At 39.5% G+C, this 16,821-nt stretch overlaps 1 protein-coding gene across 2 annotated transcripts; it reads left to right on the top strand.

Moving 5' to 3' along the window:
- The first annotated feature begins 7,239 nt into the window (after nucleotides 1–7,239).
- PDCD5 (programmed cell death 5) lies at nucleotides 7,240–15,380 on the top strand. Of its 2 annotated transcripts, XR_012486808.1 has the most exons (7): nucleotides 7,250–7,427; nucleotides 9,319–9,359; nucleotides 11,178–11,239; nucleotides 11,923–12,014; nucleotides 12,912–12,983; nucleotides 13,627–13,756; nucleotides 15,184–15,380. XR_012486808.1 is itself a non-coding variant. In XM_074293246.1 (6 exons), the coding sequence occupies exons 1-6, from the start codon at nucleotides 7,362–7,364 to the stop codon at nucleotides 13,669–13,671; spliced, it is 378 nt and encodes a 125-aa protein (XP_074149347.1). In that variant the 5' UTR covers nucleotides 7,240–7,361; the 3' UTR covers nucleotides 13,672–13,826. The 2 variants fall into 2 exon arrangements, 1 of the variants encoding a protein (XP_074149347.1); XM_074293246.1 differs by lacking the exon at nucleotides 15,184–15,380 and having other exon boundaries at nucleotides 7,240–7,427; nucleotides 13,627–13,826.
- The last annotated feature ends 1,441 nt before the right edge of the window (nucleotides 15,381–16,821 follow it).

Raw genomic sequence — 16,821 nt, 5'->3', positions numbered from 1 at the left:
TTCAGATTTCCTCAGTGTATGGAAAAGAAAGAGTCTCCTCTTCTGGTTTACCTATTTCCCTCTCCACTGTAACAATAACAAAAGAAATGGAGAAACAGGAAAAATATATTATGTTCTATACCATAAGTCTCCCAAATTACAGAAACATGGAATGCACCGGAGAGGATCTCAGAAATCATCTCTCACCCAAGGCTGTTAATACAGAGTCTGCTGGGTGTGATCAAGCACATTCTAATGTCTTTTTTAAAATGACTGAATTTTATCACATTACATATGTATGAAAATATAACTCTGTGTATGTGTAAACAGAGGGGAGATCATTTTAGGATATAGATTGCTGAATTATTCAATAAGCACTGAGTTGCCTAAAATAAATGTTGTGAAATTCCATGGAAAGCTAACGGTTTTGTTCACAGCATGAATTCCCACAAATTTAGCACTTGTCCTTCACTACTCTTTGACATATACACGTGGCCACCTCAAATATGCCCCAAAGAACATAGTGTTTATAATCTTTGTTACATGTACTCTACTGAGTACATGGGTTTTTTTGTTTTGTTTTGTTTTGTTTTCTATATTAACTCAATTATATAATATCCCCTTTTAAATTTCAGGGTAAAGATCAGTTTAAGATGAGAAAAGAAAACAAAGTCAATTATAATAAATGTATTGATAGTAGTTCAAATACCTTACACTCCTCAGTTAAGAACTTAGATGAAGATAATATTACTACATCTTCCAGGGCATTCACAAACTGAGTAATGACTAACAGAGACAAAATTTGTCTCTTAATTTAAATTAGTACAGTTCTATTTTAGTTGTATCCCAAAAAAATAAATTAGAATATTAGTCTTGATTATCAAGCCTAGGATTAGCCTAGGAAGCTGTTTTTCCAGTGTTCTCCAATCAGATTAAAACAGAATTGAGAAATATTTAACGAAATAAATTAAAATACAGTAGAATAAATGTAATGCTAATATTTTGTTTTTTAGTCAATAGATTTAGCGTTTGATCTTCCATTTCCACTTGCGATTGATAGATCCCACTGGTCCAGAAGTCCATATGAACTTAAACTGAGTATTTTTTCTAAAAGTAAAAGAGGGACTAGCCAAAGTAGTTTTCATTCTGGTTTTCACTCTGATTAGTAAGAAATGTATAGATAGTTAGAATATTGTTTATCAAAGAAAAAGAATTTTGCTTTTACTCTTATTTCCTCTCTTCTAATGATTGAGATAAAAAAAATCATAGCAATCAAGTTTGTTATTAATAAGGAAGTCAGAAACTAGAAAAGAACTAAAAAATATTTTTTAAAAACTGTCAAAATCTCAAGTATTGAACTGTTCTTTATAATCATTTTTCCTTGGTCGTTTTTTTTGGGTTTTGGGGGAGGGGAGGATTGCCAGCAATTGGACTTGCCCAGTTGTGTGATTCACAGCTAGTAAGTGGCAAGTGTCTGAGACTGGGATTTGAACTCAGATCTTCTTGACTCTGAGACCTGTGCTCTATCCACAGCAGCATCTACTTGCCCCTTCATGATCATTTTTGATGGAAAGAAATCTTAGTGAGGTTTCTTGAATAAGGGCAAGCAAGCTTTTCTACCTAAACAAGAACAGTGCCATAACCAGAGTGTAATGAAAACAGATGTTGGTTTGACAATGAAATAAAAAGCTAAAGTTTATAGAAAAGTTCATTTCTAAATTTTGTCTCTAGAAATATAATCTCATCGTCAAAGCAGGTGTAACAATAAATACTACCTATCATCTAGGAGTTCTCTTTACCAATGAAATCACAGTCCCAATGCCTAATCCTTCCTAAAATCTGGGAATACCATAAGCATGTAGACAAATGGTGATTGTAAATAGCCTGTGGAGTCTGCTAATGTCCATGCCCCAGTCAAGAATAAAGCTTGCTCTCAAATCAACTTTTTAAAACAAATTCAATTGCTGGGGGTGAGAAAGGTAAACAGATACCCATATTTACTCACCTAGCAGTGTGGGCAAAGACTTCAGATGTATACTGTGTCCAGAGTAACAGTGAAAAGTGACTTATCTTTCATATTCTTCCTAAAAGGGTGTTGGGAAGGCCTCATAGATACAGAGATGGACTTGAAATCAAGAAGACCTGAGTTCAAATGCTTCCTCTAAAAAATACTAGTTCTTATATCCCAAGGAAATACTAAAGAAGGGAAAGGGACCTGCATGTGCCAAAATGTTTGAGACAGCCCTTTTCATAGTGGGTAGAAACTGGAAAATGAATGGATGCCCATCAATTGGAGAATGGTTGGGTAAATTATGGTACATGAAGGTTATGGAATATTATTGTTCTGTAAGAAATGACCAGCAGGATGAATACAGAGAGGCTTGGAGAGACTTACATCAACTGATGCTGAGTGAACTGAGCAGAACTAGGAGATCATTATACACTTCAACAATGATACTGTATGAGGATGTATTCTGATGGAAGTGGAAATCTTCAACATAGAGAAGAGCTAATCCAATTCCAATTGATCAATAATGGACAGAATCAGGTACACCCAGAAAAGGAACACTGGGAAATGAGTGTAAAGTGTGAGCATTTTTTTTGTTTGTTTTGTTTTGTTTTGCTTTTCTTCCCAGATTATTTTTACCTTCTGAATACAATCCTTCCTTTGCAACAACAACAAAATTCGGTTCTGCACATATATATTGTACCTAGGATATACTATAAGATATTTAATATGTATGGGAATGCCTGCCATCTAGGGGAGGGAGGGGGGGGGAGGGAAGGAGGAGAAAAATTCGGAACAGAAGGGAGTACTAGGGATAATGTTGTAAAAAAAAAATTACCTATGCATATATATTGTCAAAGAAAATGTTATAATTATAAAAATTTTTAAAATAATAAATAAATAAATAAATAAATAAAACATACTAGTTCTATGGCTCTAGGCAAGTTTCAATATTCTCAATAACTAAGATTATAAATTGCAGGTTTGCTAATGATTTGCAGCAGATGGAGGGAATTTATATACCAGAAGTTTTTAAACCCTAATGAAATCCTCAATTATTTCTTCTCTGCTGAAGGAAAAAAAATAACTTTCAATGCCCTCTAAATTTGACCACTCTGAGGCAAAATCTTAATCATTTTGCCCTAGTTGTGACCCAGAAAGACTTTTATTACCAATGATGATTTTGGTCCAAGAAGTAGCATGAGAGATATCATAAAAAAATTTATATAGGAAAAAACAAAATAGCTAACATTTATATAGCACTTACTATGTGCTAGGCACTGTGCCAAATGTTTTGTAATTATTAATTCATGTGATCCTTGAAACAACCTTGGAAGTAAGTGCTGTTGTTATTCCCATTTTACAGATGAGGAAATTGAGGCAAATAGAGGTTAAATGACTTACCCACAGACACACTGGGTCTGAAGTTGTATTCAAATTCGGTCTTCCTGATTCCAGGCCTGCACAGTACTTCACCACTTGGATATCACTATGTTAGAGTCACTGTCCATCTGACTGTGGCTGATCCGACCGTACAAACTCTAAATGTTTTGCCCCAGGCTGGATACAAATAGTCCCTATGAATATCCTTAGGCTAGCTTCTCTAATTTTGCACATCTCAGGCTTCCTCTGGGCTAATTCAGATCTTCTCTGCTCCTAGAACACAGCACCTTCTCTGATGAGGGCCCGCCATCTGAGCGGCCCTGTGCCAATGTCTCCCATGGCATACAATCAAACCTAAAGTTCTTAAGATAGACCTCCACAATGTCCTTGCATCACTTTTTCTGGTAAGCGCTTGCTCACACAGGTGTGAGTCCTCCATAAAATAATATTTTTTGGCAAACGCACATTGGGCATTGGAACAGTGTGGCCAGCCCGGCGGAGCTGTGCTCTCTGCAGCAGAGTTGGAACGCTTGGCACTTTAGTTTGAGAAAGAACCTCAGTGTCTGGTACCTTATCCTGCCAGGTGATCTTCATGATCAATGTGGACATCCCTGGGAAGTCCTGCTGAGCTAAGGGAACGTGTCCACAGCCCTCACAACTTCAGCATATACTGTAGCTGATGGTTCAACACATGGCTTTGGAGCTGGCTGGTGGAGGACCGGTGTGCCAAAATTAGCACAAGCAGCAGAACTGGTCCACGCCTTGTTGCTCTCACGTCGGAGGCTGCACTGAGGGCACAATCATGTGCAAACAAAAATTCATGCACCAACCCTCCCCATACTCTGGTTTTGGCTTGGAATGAAACAAGGCTGGGCGCTTGATCCCATACCTTTTAACATGTTTTCAGACATGCTGTCAAACCCCTTCAATGAGGACAAACGTGGAATCCCACTGATGGGAAATTCTTCAACTTCACCATCTAAAATTTGCCAAGAATGAGGGACAACAGACAGACAATGGGAAAGGGTAGGGGAACTGCTGATAAGTACCCAGAGAAAAAGTTTTCTCTGAAAAAAGTCTGTATCCCAGGGTGAGAAGGCACAAGTGGGTTACAATATACCTGGGAGACCTACAAAATAAAGATCACAGATCCACTAACATTTGATCTTTTGTGTATTTATTTATTTTTAATGAAATATCACATAGAGTGTAACCCCTACAAACAATCATTGTGTCAGACAGTCATCTGCATTGAGGATACCAAGAAAAGTGGGGAGGGGGAAACATTCCTTCCTTTCCCTCAAAGAATATACTTTTTTTTTTTTTTTTTTGCTGAGGCAATTGGGGTTAAGTGACTTGCCCAGGGTCACACAGCTAGGACGTGTTAAGAGTCTGAGACCAGATTTGAACTCAGGTCCTCCTGACTTCAGGCCTGGTGCTCTATGCACTACACCACCTGGCTGTCCCAAGAATATACATTTTAATGGGGAAAATATGCAATTAACTTGCACATACAAGAATAGGGAAGGACTACAGCAAAAGCTGGCACTTGAAAGTTTGGAGTTTTGAATAAAACCAGGGAAACTAAAGGGTGGAGGCAGAAAGGTCAAAGCATCCCCGCATGGAGGGACAGGCAGTAGAAAAGCACGGAAAGGGCAGATGGAGTATTGAGTTCAAGGAACTGCAAACAGGCCCGTGGAATTAGGGTGTAAGAGGTATGTAGAGGTAACATTGGTCTGGTCAGGAAGAGCTGCAGAGATGGCAAAGAAGATCAGGACTGAGAAGAGGTGATTTCAGGATCTCTGGTGATTTCTGAGAGATCAAACAACTCCAAAAAGAGATAAGGAGCCAGACTGCAAAGGGTGTAGAAGAGGATGAGAAGAAAGGTAGATCATGAAACACGGATGGCTTTCACAAGCTGCCTACCCACAGAAGGGCACAGAGGTGTCAGTCACTAGTCAGGCGGGATGGTTGGATTGACTGAGAGTCTTAAGAATGAGGGGGACATAGGCCTGTTTGTAGATAGTAAGGGAGGGAGCCAAGGGCTGGGCGGAGATTGGACATGGGAGTGGGGATGGGAGGCCCAAGAAGACAACTTGTTGGAAGAGCATGAAAGGATGAGAGAACGGTCTCAGGTAAAAGAGTTTCCCTGGCAAGGAGAAGTGACTTCTCTTGATTTGAGACCAGAGTAAGAGAGGAGATAATAGAGGGAGATACCTGAGTAATGTGAAAAGAAAAGGAAAACAGGGGAGACCTCCGCAACAGATCTCAATTTTTTTAATTTTGTGTGAATTTGAGTCAAGACCCTTGCGTGAGAAGGCGAAGGAACAAGTGCTGTGGCAGTTTGAGGAAAGAGGAGCATCTTCCTTCAGAACGTGTGGATAGCGAATAAATGAGGAAAGAATAGGATGCTTAGCTGGGATACAGAGAGATCGGAGAACAACCTGACCGTAGCTTGGCTGGGAGACTTTCTCCAGCTCTATCCAACACAGCGTCAGTGGGACATCAAGGTAGACGGTGGAAGTGGTCCAGGAATGCTCTAGCAAAGTAATCGGCAAGGAAGGAGGTGGGAGATGGTGGCTGGGGAAGAGCCCGCGCAGAGACGGTCATTTAGGAAGGAATCTGGGGGTAGGCCAGGGAAGTCGCCCTGGAAATGAGGATCCGGGTGGGGATTCTTAAACAAAGGGGAAATGGAACAATAAAAGGTACGGTCAGAGAAGAGGAATTTCGGGGGCCTTTACACGTGGGGATGGATGATGTGATGGCCATTGTAAAGTCAAAAGCGCGCGCCTCTCTGCGGAGTTGAGACGAAATAGATCAGCGTGCTAGGAGAGGGAAGGAGGTGGCCGTTCAGTGGAGAGGAAATGTTGGAGTTCACAGTGTGGGGGCTGGAGCGGGGAGAGAAGACTGAACCCGGCAATAAACTGACTGAGGGGAGGAAGATGTCCTGGGCACTTTCAGAGGGCGGCTCCGCGGGATCTCTGGGTAAACGGGCATAGCCCGGACCTGAACGGGAGAGAGGCTACTCGCTGAAGGGGAACAAGGAAGCTTAAAAAATGTTCCTCAACTCTCCCCCTCTTTCCCCCCGCCAACCAGATATGAGAGAACACACACCCCACGCTTCAGCAATGAGGTGATTCAGGCCAATCCAATTGACTATGAGGAAGGGTATCTTCCTCCACCGAGGAATGCACGGAAGAGACTGACTTAATCCGACAATTGAGGTGGGCGGCTCGGAGTGGGGAGGAGGGGAAGTGGGAGAAAATTCTTGAAGCAAAAGAAGACGGCCTATGTAACAACAGTTTGCCAAACCTTCAGCGGCCAGAGGGCCAGCGGTGTGTCAGGGTGTGTCGGGAGCAGGACCTGGAGTCCCCTCCCCCCCCAATCCCGAACCTTAGACCAGTGATGTGACGCCGCTTCCCGTGTGTAAGACCTGAGCAACGCCTCAGAGGGCGGTGGTGATGACAAAATGAGGCCGTGTGTGTAAAGCGTTTTGCAAACGTTAAAGTACTGAATAAAAATGTCTTTTATTACATAAATGTGATTTCCATTACAGCGCTGTCTCGGGGAGAGGGGGATGGGGAGGACAGAGATAGGGAATACATTTTGTGCCTAAGGATGATGATGATGATGATGATGATGATGATGATGATGATGATGATGATGATGATGATGATGATGATTAACAATAGCCAAATACTGGGGTCTGTTTCAATAGTTTGCCTTCCCAAAAGATCAAATTTCCCGCCCTGCGACCTCACACCTCCCTACATCTCCCTACGTTTCTACAGACACGCCACCTGCCGTACTCTGCAATCGATAATTCGGCCCTCCTCCTGCCTCCCCTTACAGACTGCGCGCAGACGGCTCGGGGATGGAGTGGCAAGGTCTGGGGCGGGCGCATGCGCAGTAGCGAAACTCGTGTGGAGTTGAGGGGCTTCAGTCCTTGGTGCTATTTAGTCTGCTCTTCTTCCACCCCGCTAGTCTCGCCATGGCAGACGATGACTTGGAGGCCCTGCGGAAGCAGAGGCTGGCCGAACTGCAGGCGAAGCATGGGGTAAGAACGGCCTCCGCCCGTCCCTTGGTTTCCTTTGCCTTCTGCCCCGCCGAGGCCCCTCGGCCGCCCCTTCAGGCCCGGGCGCCGCTCGGTCTCCTGGGCGGCTTCCCCGGTGCCAGCCGGGATCCGTCCGAGGCCGGGTGTGGGATCGCCCGGGTATCCCGCCTTCTCTCGCGTGGGGCCGGGACGTCCCCGCCCCCCAACCGGGACAGTGGCCTCCACATCCCTACAGGCCCAAGCTTTGGTCCCTCAGGGCGTGGGAGAGCCAGCCCCGCCCTGGCCCCGCTGCCCCGAGCCCGGGGGATGCTCCTGCGGCCGGCCCCCCCAACCCCCCGCGTCCCCGGCTTTTCTCCGGGGCTTCTCCCCGGGCTGTGCGTCTCCTTGCTCCCCTTTTTCCTTTCCCGGGCTTGTAGTTCGGTCTCTCGGGACCCTCCCCACCTGCTCCGAGTCTCATCCCACGTTGGATTGTTTGCGGCGGCGTTCAGCGGAGCGTCCGATAAGTTTCTCCGCCGCGGACTCGGGGGGCGGAGGGCCCCGGCCCCCACTTTCGGTTTCTCTGAGATTGGGGGCGTCCCTTGGAAGGGGGTGAAGCCGGGTGTTCCTTAAGTACCGCGTCAGGTTCCTGCATTGTGACCTCGGAAGCTCGGAATGCAAGCCGGCCTCTCGGGGGAAAAAGCCTCATTTGTTAGACCTAGGCTTTAGTACAGGTAGAATTCTAAGGGAGATGGCGAATCGTTCGAGGCCTCAAAATGTTTAGCCACCTAGTTTAGTGTACATCTAGGGCGTAGAGCTTTTCTGTCATGGTAACTAAGAAGTAGCCCATCTAGAGGCGAGAGCTGGTGTCCCCGCCCGCGTTTCTTGCTGCTGGGGATACTCGGCTGTCCTGAGCCAGCTCGGAGCGGAAGGACCGCAGGCTGCCGAGTTTCCAGCCCAGTGTGAAAACTTAAAAAAAAAATGAGGGCAGGGGATAGCGAGTCAGAAGACTTCCATTCAGCTTCACCTCAGACACCGCGTCTGTGACCTTGGGTGAGTCACTCTCCCCCTTCAGGTATCGGGCTCGGTCTCCTTAGGAGAAGTTCCTAGGGCTGGAGCGCCAGCTGAAAACCTTCGGCCTTGCAGTCTTCTTATTGTGTGGGCACAGTTCCCTTCGCAGATGAGTCTGAATGACATACAATGAAATTTGTGTTCGTATCATCATTACTTGTTTTGTTTTTGACTTTCTGAGTCCTAAAGTTTTTTGGTCAGGCCAGTAACAGTTTTGGGCACAGTTAGTGTCCTGCCCTTATAATATCAGAACGCAGATCTTCATGCTTGTGCACTTCGTGCAATACTCTAGTGCAGTTTGGGGATTGTGGTGTTCTGATGGCTGTGGTGGTCTGAGTCTGATGGTGGAGCTGGCAGTAACTGGCAGCCAAGCGTTCTTTTTTACTTGTATTTTAAATGCTTGCCTTGTCAATCATTTGAAAAATTGTTTCAGAGCTGTGTCAAAAATAAACTGTGCTCCATTTTTTCCCCAGAAAATTTTTCCCCAAAAAAGCTGGGGGGAAGTTAGACGCCAGAGGGAGTTGCCTGGGGGCACACAGACAATAAATGAAGAGACAGGATTCAAACCCATGGCCTTTTTACTAAACTAAACAGCTGTCTAAAGAATTGCAGAGGGCTGTGGTGTCAGACTCAAATAGAAATATATTGTGTTAAACGTTTCCCAGTTAGACTTTAATCTGATTCAGGCCCTCTGGGGTTAAGTCACAGCCCATGTCCCCACAGCCAATGCAGCATTGAAGACCATCCTCACCTCTCAATCAAGCACTCTGTCCCTTTTGCCAAATAGTCTTTTAATTCATTTTTATTGCTCCGAATTCTTTGATTCTAAAGTGAAATTTCTTTGCAGGATTCTTCTGGTGACCCAGCACAACAGGAGGCAAAACACAGGTATGACTAAGTTGTGAACTTTTAATGACTTTTCCTTTAGTTAGCTAAAATGAAAATTTGAAATTCTAATATATATGAGCTGTCTACCAATTTCAGGGATTTTCTTGGTATTCCTTTGTTTTCTCTCAAGTGAAATAGCTGTCCCTAATTTCCTTGCTTTTAACTGTAACACTTCATGTCAGTGGGGACAAGAAAGGAATAGTTTACTTGGTGTTCCGGGGGATGGCTTATACTTTTCTAGGGAGATTGAAAAGAAACAGTGCCAGCAGCTGAGTTCTACCTTTACCATTCTCAGAGCCCTGACTTCTTGTGACGTTTAATATTTTGCCAACTAAAGTCAAACAATGTGAAAAGAACGCTGAATTGAGAATCAAGAAAATAGGGTCCTAGTCCTGGGTCTGCTACTCCCTCTGTTACACTGGAGAAGTTAGTTCACTTCTCTGTATATTGTATTCTTCCTCTATAAAATAAGGTTTAATCAGATTATCTAAAAGATCTCTTTTAGCTATTCTGTGATTCATTTAATTCCCAATCTAGAAACTGTACAAGCTCCACAGAAATTTTCCCACCCTTCCTGAATGTAATATAAACCTCAAATGTTGTGGATGTTTAAGGAACAGCAATGGCCAACAAGCAGGACTATGAAAGAAGGTACAGATTTAAAGTAGTACTTTAATTACCTCATCTAATCAACTCACATTACAAATCACATATAAAAATCATCCCACAGTTGATGTGATTTTTCTAATCTGAGGTGCCAAGCTTCTCAGCAAAAATCTCCAAGGATATAGAGAACAACTGTGTACAATTTTAACATGACCCAAATGATGGAATTTTCAAATTAATATCATATTAGAAATATAGCTGATTTTGAACCAATATACTAGTCATTGGAAATTATTCTAGCTAAAAAGTCTATCCCTACCAGACATCTATTTCCTTTTCCTTAAACAGTGAATTTATAGCTTCATTCTCAATCTGGGTGAATGATAAGGTAAGGGCAGAAAAGCCAGTATGTGAAATGAGGCTGCTAAAATATATGGTGGTGACTATAATGGCTGCTAAATTTCAGGAAAAAACAAGTAATAGAAATATAATAAGCTCCAGATTTTTTTTTTTTTAAGGGAGACTATTTTTTCTTTTTGAGGTTAAGCAAAAATACTCCCAAATCTTGCTTTATATGATTAACATTTTTCATCATTCTTTTAGCCTTGACTTTTATAATGCATAGTTATTTATCTTACTTTGTAAATTGTTTTATTTTGCATGTGTTTGTCCCTCCTTAGATTCTCACATCCATTCAGCAAGTCTTTTTTCAGTTCCATTTCTGCTACATCTTTTTCATTCTCCTTTCCATTCTTGTTGCCTTATTCAGATCCTTATAACCTCTTACCTTATTAGTCTCTCTGGGCTTCTGTACCCCCTTAATTTAATTTAGTAACTATTTATTAAATAACTGCTATTTATTTATTTACAAGGCCCTGAGCAAAAAAGGAACTAGTCACAGCTGTCAAGCTTGCATTATTCCCTCGGTCTATGGTTAGGATTGGGAGGAGGGGACAGGATTCAAGAATGGACAAGATATTTCCTCTTTCATTTCATTGACTACCTATTGTTTACAGATTCAAGTACAGATTCCTGACCATTGAGGTCTTCTCTCATCTGGCTTCAGAGTATCTTTTCGTCCTCATTATGTTCTTGTATTTTCCCAAATATACCGTTTTCCTACGGCTGTGCCTTTTTGACTTTTCCTTTCGCCTAGAATGTTTTTCCCTTTACATCTCTTCTCTGCTTTGTCTAATTAGACTTTCTTTACAGGGAAGCAGAGATGAGAAACAATATTCTAGCTCAAGTTCTGGATCAGTCAGCGCGGGCCAGGTGTAAGTACCTTCACTTTCTTTAAATGAAATTTCATTGTTGAAATAATATTGGTTTTAAGTTACCCAATAGAGGACATCTCTAGTGGTAATGAAATTACTATTGCTATCTCTAGGTTAAATGTTTATTTAATCTTAAGTACATTTGAAATAGACTATTAGTTAGAAGAATGTGAAGTCAATAGACTTAATGCAAGGTTCTTAAATTGGTTTTAAGAGAAAGTACCAGATATTTCTTCTGCTTATCGAGATAAGGTTTTCTAGTTTAGATATGTATTGAGTGAAGTATAAAAGAAATTATTACCTCTTAAATCAAAGAGATCAAGTGAAATTGTATCTTGTCATTATTACCTGAAGCCTAATTTGGGCTAAAAGTGACAGTTGAAGAGGATTTTGTGTGTATCACCAACCCAAAGTTTCCTTTAGTCAGGGTGGGAAAAAGTGTATTTTTTTTTCCTTCTTAAGCACAATAAGACACTCTTGTGGCTATAATTAATGAATGATAAATAATAATTTTTATTTATATGGAATTTATTATCAAGATAATTCTGCACTTAAAGAGAATATATGACATCTCCTGATATTTGTTTAATAATGATACATCAAAGTTTGAGAATATAAGTTTTGGTGGGTTTGTGTTTTCATATATATGTGTGTTGTGTCTTTTGTTTATTTTTTTATCTCAGTAAGTAATTTAGCACTTGTAAAGCCAGAAAAAGCTAAAGCAGTAGAGAACTACCTCATACAGATGGCAAGATATGGACAGCTGAGTGGAAAGGTGAGCACTTGGTTTCTACTTTCTGTCAGTGAAGCATATTCTCCAAAATTAAATCTCTACTACATTAGACCATAGAAGTGTATTTTATCAGGAATGTGCAAAAGAAAGGCAGGAAAAAATCTCATCTTCTATCTCTTCTTTTTAAAAATGTAATTATTGACCTGCCTGAATTTTTTTTTTTATTTTTTAATTATGTAATATCTTTGGCTTGTGAGATAAGAGGGCTTCATTTTTTTTATTGATTATCTGTTAGTGGGTCATAGAGGATTGCCTAGTTAATTGCCCAGAACAATAACCAAAAGACAAACAATAAAGAAAAGACTAGTGGTTCCTGAATGGTCTTACTACATAAAGGATTAGGCAGTCAGAAAGCATTTCTTAACTATTTACTATGTTCCAGGCACTCTGTTAAATACTGATGATACAAAGAAAGGTTAGGAAAAAAAGTTGTCCTCTATAATAGCTATATACAAGGTGTTTACATAACAAATTGGATATTATCAATAGAGGGAAGATAGTAACATTAAGAAGGAGTCCAGAAAAGCTTTTTGATGGAAACTTCATGGGTAAAACAAAATAAAAATCCTTATCCAAAATAGTCATTTCCCTGGACCATTGGTCACTCAATATTTTTCATTTTTTCAAGTAAGTTAATAAGCACATTAATGTGGCTTTCACTTCTTAAGATATCCTTTATTGGCAATAGACATACCTGGGTTTTAGTTTAAGTTGTGCGATTATTTTCAAATTTAAGAATGAAAAACAAAGAGTTTAGAGTGCTTGTGTCGTTACAGGTGGGTATCTTTTGATTTAATAATCTTGAAAAAACATATCCAAGTCTCAAAATGCATGTATAAAGGAAAAATAAATACTTTTATTTCACTTCTCTTACCCTAGGTATCAGAGCAGGGATTGATAGAAATTCTTGAAAAAGTAAGCCAGCAGACAGAAAAGAAAATAACAGTTAAGGTAAGTTTTCTTGAAATAATCTGAATATTGTAAAAAAAAAAAATAAGTATTAAAAAATTTTATCTCTTTACTAAGACTAATACCACTCATATATCAGTTTGATCCCTTTCGCTACAATCTTCACAAAATAATTAGGTTTTGAGATAATTTCTCAGTGGCATGTTAGCAAAGCATAAAGTGTGGGATATCTTACCAACCAGATGACTTTTTTTGCCTGAGGAGTAACTAAGCTAAGTGCACAGAGACTCAGCACATTGGAAGGTTAGCGATAGTAATTCATGAAATGTAGAATTTTGACTTGATTTTGGCATGTTTATACTTAACTTTTAAAGTATCAGTAAAAATAGCGGTACTAGTTGGACAATATTTGATAAAGGTTTTCATTACATTTTTCTTTGATATTCTGTATAATTATTAATCCGTTAACTGACCCATCAAAAGGACCAACATTCATATGTAAAAATATTCACAAATGTTTTCATCTTACCTGCCACTAGTAGCTTACTACATGCTACTAATTAAGTAGTAATAATGAAGAATCAAATCTTTTGCTATTAAATTATCTAGGAAATTTTTCTTGTTTCTTAGAGCATTAATTATAGTCCAGACATATTATGACATACTATTATGCTTTCCTCTTCAGTTCAACAGAAGAAAAGTAATGGATTCTGATGAAGATGAATATTGAAATTTAATGTTTAAAGACTCATAAACTTCTTGAAAAATTTCTAGGAAAAGATAATACTTGGCAGAAGTGAAGATCTGATTAAATGGTAACTTTGCTTTCTGTATACATTTTGAGAAAGAGGGGCAAATAAAAAGGACTTGTTTATGTAAAATAAAGCAATTTGGACAATGTTTTTTTTAATAGTATTATCAGGAACTGATTTTGGAAGGCTGGGTTTTGTGAGAATAGTAAAAAGACTTTACTGTTTACTAGTGCTTTCAAGTGTCTTCAGCAGCATATATCTTTTAAAATTATGAACACTACTTGAGACATTTAACTGGAGAAGGATTATGGCAATAGCACATCTTTAGTAACAAATAATATTAAAGCATTCATAGTCATGGTCTTCAGAAACAATATATTTAATCTGAATGGATTTGAAACACATATGCTTTTCTGGACATTGTTTCTGAAAGCAAGTAAACTGTGCATGCAATGTACTTTTCCATGTTTTTTCCTTGCAGATGATACTAAATATGTAGATTTATGTATAAAATGTATGACATGTATATATTTAAAACAGGGATGGTTAGTGCTACTATTAATTCCTGCATAAAAAAAATTCCTATCAGTTGTGCTTAAATTGCTGTTGGATTTCTCATCATACAAAAAGTACCATTATAGTTACATAAATTGTGCAAATTAAGGTTTAGGTGTCAAGGTTGAAATCTGGTTGCGTTCTATGATATTAATTTATATCTGGACTTTTCATAAAGAAAAAAAAGCCTTGAATTAAGATTCTTTTTCATGGTAAAATTAAGTTGAAAGAACATCATCTTTCCCTTAGAACCCTTAGGTTATAACTAATCCTAGCTGTGACTGATTTTAATGTAACCATCCTATCATCAACAACAACAAAAATTTCTGGTATAATCTTTTTAAATATCATGTATTTTCTCCTCTGTGGACTGATTCCATAAAAATGATTAGTAACTCTGGACTTCAGTTTTTAAAACTGTAGCTCAATTACAGTGAACTAACTGAATCATTTGGCTGAAGTCTCCCTGTGAACCAACAACAGAAAAGAAAGTTTGACACATCCTAGCTTTCGTAATATACACAACTACAGCCTGAGAAGATTGAAATGAGTTATAGTTTGGAAGTCTTTTCAGTAACAGACTGTTTCATTTTTGACTTTGTATCCCAGAGTGTCAGGCACACCAAGGCTTCCCTAAGCATGTATGGCATTATTAATTCTGATGAATTTCAGTGATGGGGCTGGTGCAGTCATGCAATAGATGCAACAACAAATTTACTCCTAAAATACTGAAATACCCAACTAGATGCATAGCAAAACATATATGATATTACAGCATACAAAATGACAATAGATTAAATGTGATAAGAAAATACAATGACTCATGTCAGAAAGCTCAAACACAAACTTCAATTTTGAAGCATTCTTTACTCCTCATTTACATGGAAATACTGAAAAGCTGTTTTCAGTGAGTTTGTGCATGCCCTTTTTTGCAGGATAACCACTTTACCTTGGTGGCAATCAACTGTGTGACTTTGTTGACAGTCTTTAAACAATCTCCTGTCCCCTGAAGAAAATTTAAGAATGACAGTGATTTAAATAAGGATTACTGAGGATCTTGAAGGTAACATGGTGGGAGACCAGTTTTGAGGGTTTAAATAAAAATAACTTCAGTTGTATATCCTCACTGAAACTGACCTAATAGTTTTTTGTTTTCATGCAAACCCTCCTAAGTCAAAATAACAAAACTTCATCAAATTTCTACTGTAACAGACTATCAAAATTAGGCTAATTTTAATGGAAATTGCTGAAAGTAATCCTAGAAAATGATCATAAATGTATTAAAGTTGGCTTTTCTCTTGACACTATTCTAAGTAGTTTAGAAACAAAAATCCTTCACTTCTTAATCAAAAAAGTCCAAACTTTGGGCATATTTTGTCACCCTTTAATCCATATCTCACTATCTGTTAAGATCCTACCATGTGCTCGCAATCATAAAACTTGCTACTAGCACAAATTCAAACTCATACCCTTTGGATGAGTTTGAGTCATGACTCTTCCACTGTCAAATGCTGAGAGCCTTGGATGGTCACAGAATGTCCCACCTTTCAAAAAAACAAGATTATTCTAAGCAGCTTGATGTGCTCTAGGATCATGGGGATAGTTCAGATCCAAAGTGTATTTGCATGTTGAAAGTAATTACCTGCAATAATTCATTAATTCATCAATATTTAAATTCCCTCAATTCAGTGAACATTTATTAAGCACCTGCTGAGTGCTGATAATGAGAATACAAAGCAAATCTGAAATCTGACATTCTCCTGATGTCTTATAGCAACATGTATACATCTCAGTAAATACAAAATGTATTCAAAATATATTGAAAATTACTGGGATGGGAGGGTAGTTGAAAGAAGAATCACAAAAAGCATCTTGCATATTGAAGGTGATCCTTGTAGGAAGTTAGGAGTTTTAATTGGCAGAAATAAGGGATACCCTGTACAGAGGTAGAAAGATAGGAGATGGACATTAATATGTAGAAAAAAGCAAGCAGACCACTTAGCTGAAAAGTCAGATTGGCATTTAAAGCAGTTTATAATCTGGTGCCAAAGAAGAACTGGGATTTCATGCTAGAAGCAATCAAAAGCCATTGAAACTTCTTGAGTGGAGTGACATGGTCAGACTTAGACTTTAGGAGTATCAGTATGGATTTTACATTGGAAAAGAGATTGTGTGAAGACCAATTAGAAAACTGTTGAAATAGTCCAGATGGGAGAAGGTAGTAAGATGCTGAACTAGGGTGGTTGTAGTGTCAGTGCAGATAATGGAATGGAGAGGAGACAGAATTGGAGATAACGTTATATCCGAGTCATAAGCCTGGGAAACTAAAGAATGGTATTGCCTTCACAAAATTGGGAATTAGGAAAAGGGTTTGGTTTAGGAGGAAGGATGAGTTTGAGGTTCCTCTATTGACATCTAGGTAGAGATATCTGGGAGACTTGGAAATAGGACAAAGGCGAGAAGTCCTGGATCTATAGGTGCCCAAATGGAACAACAGCTCAAAATTCAGCAAAGAGACCCCCCCCCCTGCTTTTTTAAGTATTTTAAAATCTGGTTGGAGCTCCAAGTAGGGG

This window comes from Sminthopsis crassicaudata, chromosome 2, assembly GCF_048593235.1.
Source record: "Sminthopsis crassicaudata isolate SCR6 chromosome 2, ASM4859323v1, whole genome shotgun sequence".
NCBI classification, from domain to species: domain Eukaryota; kingdom Metazoa; phylum Chordata; class Mammalia; order Dasyuromorphia; family Dasyuridae; genus Sminthopsis; species Sminthopsis crassicaudata.
Note: the sequence above shows the minus strand (reverse complement) of the source record. Positions and strands in the feature narration are given on the sequence as shown.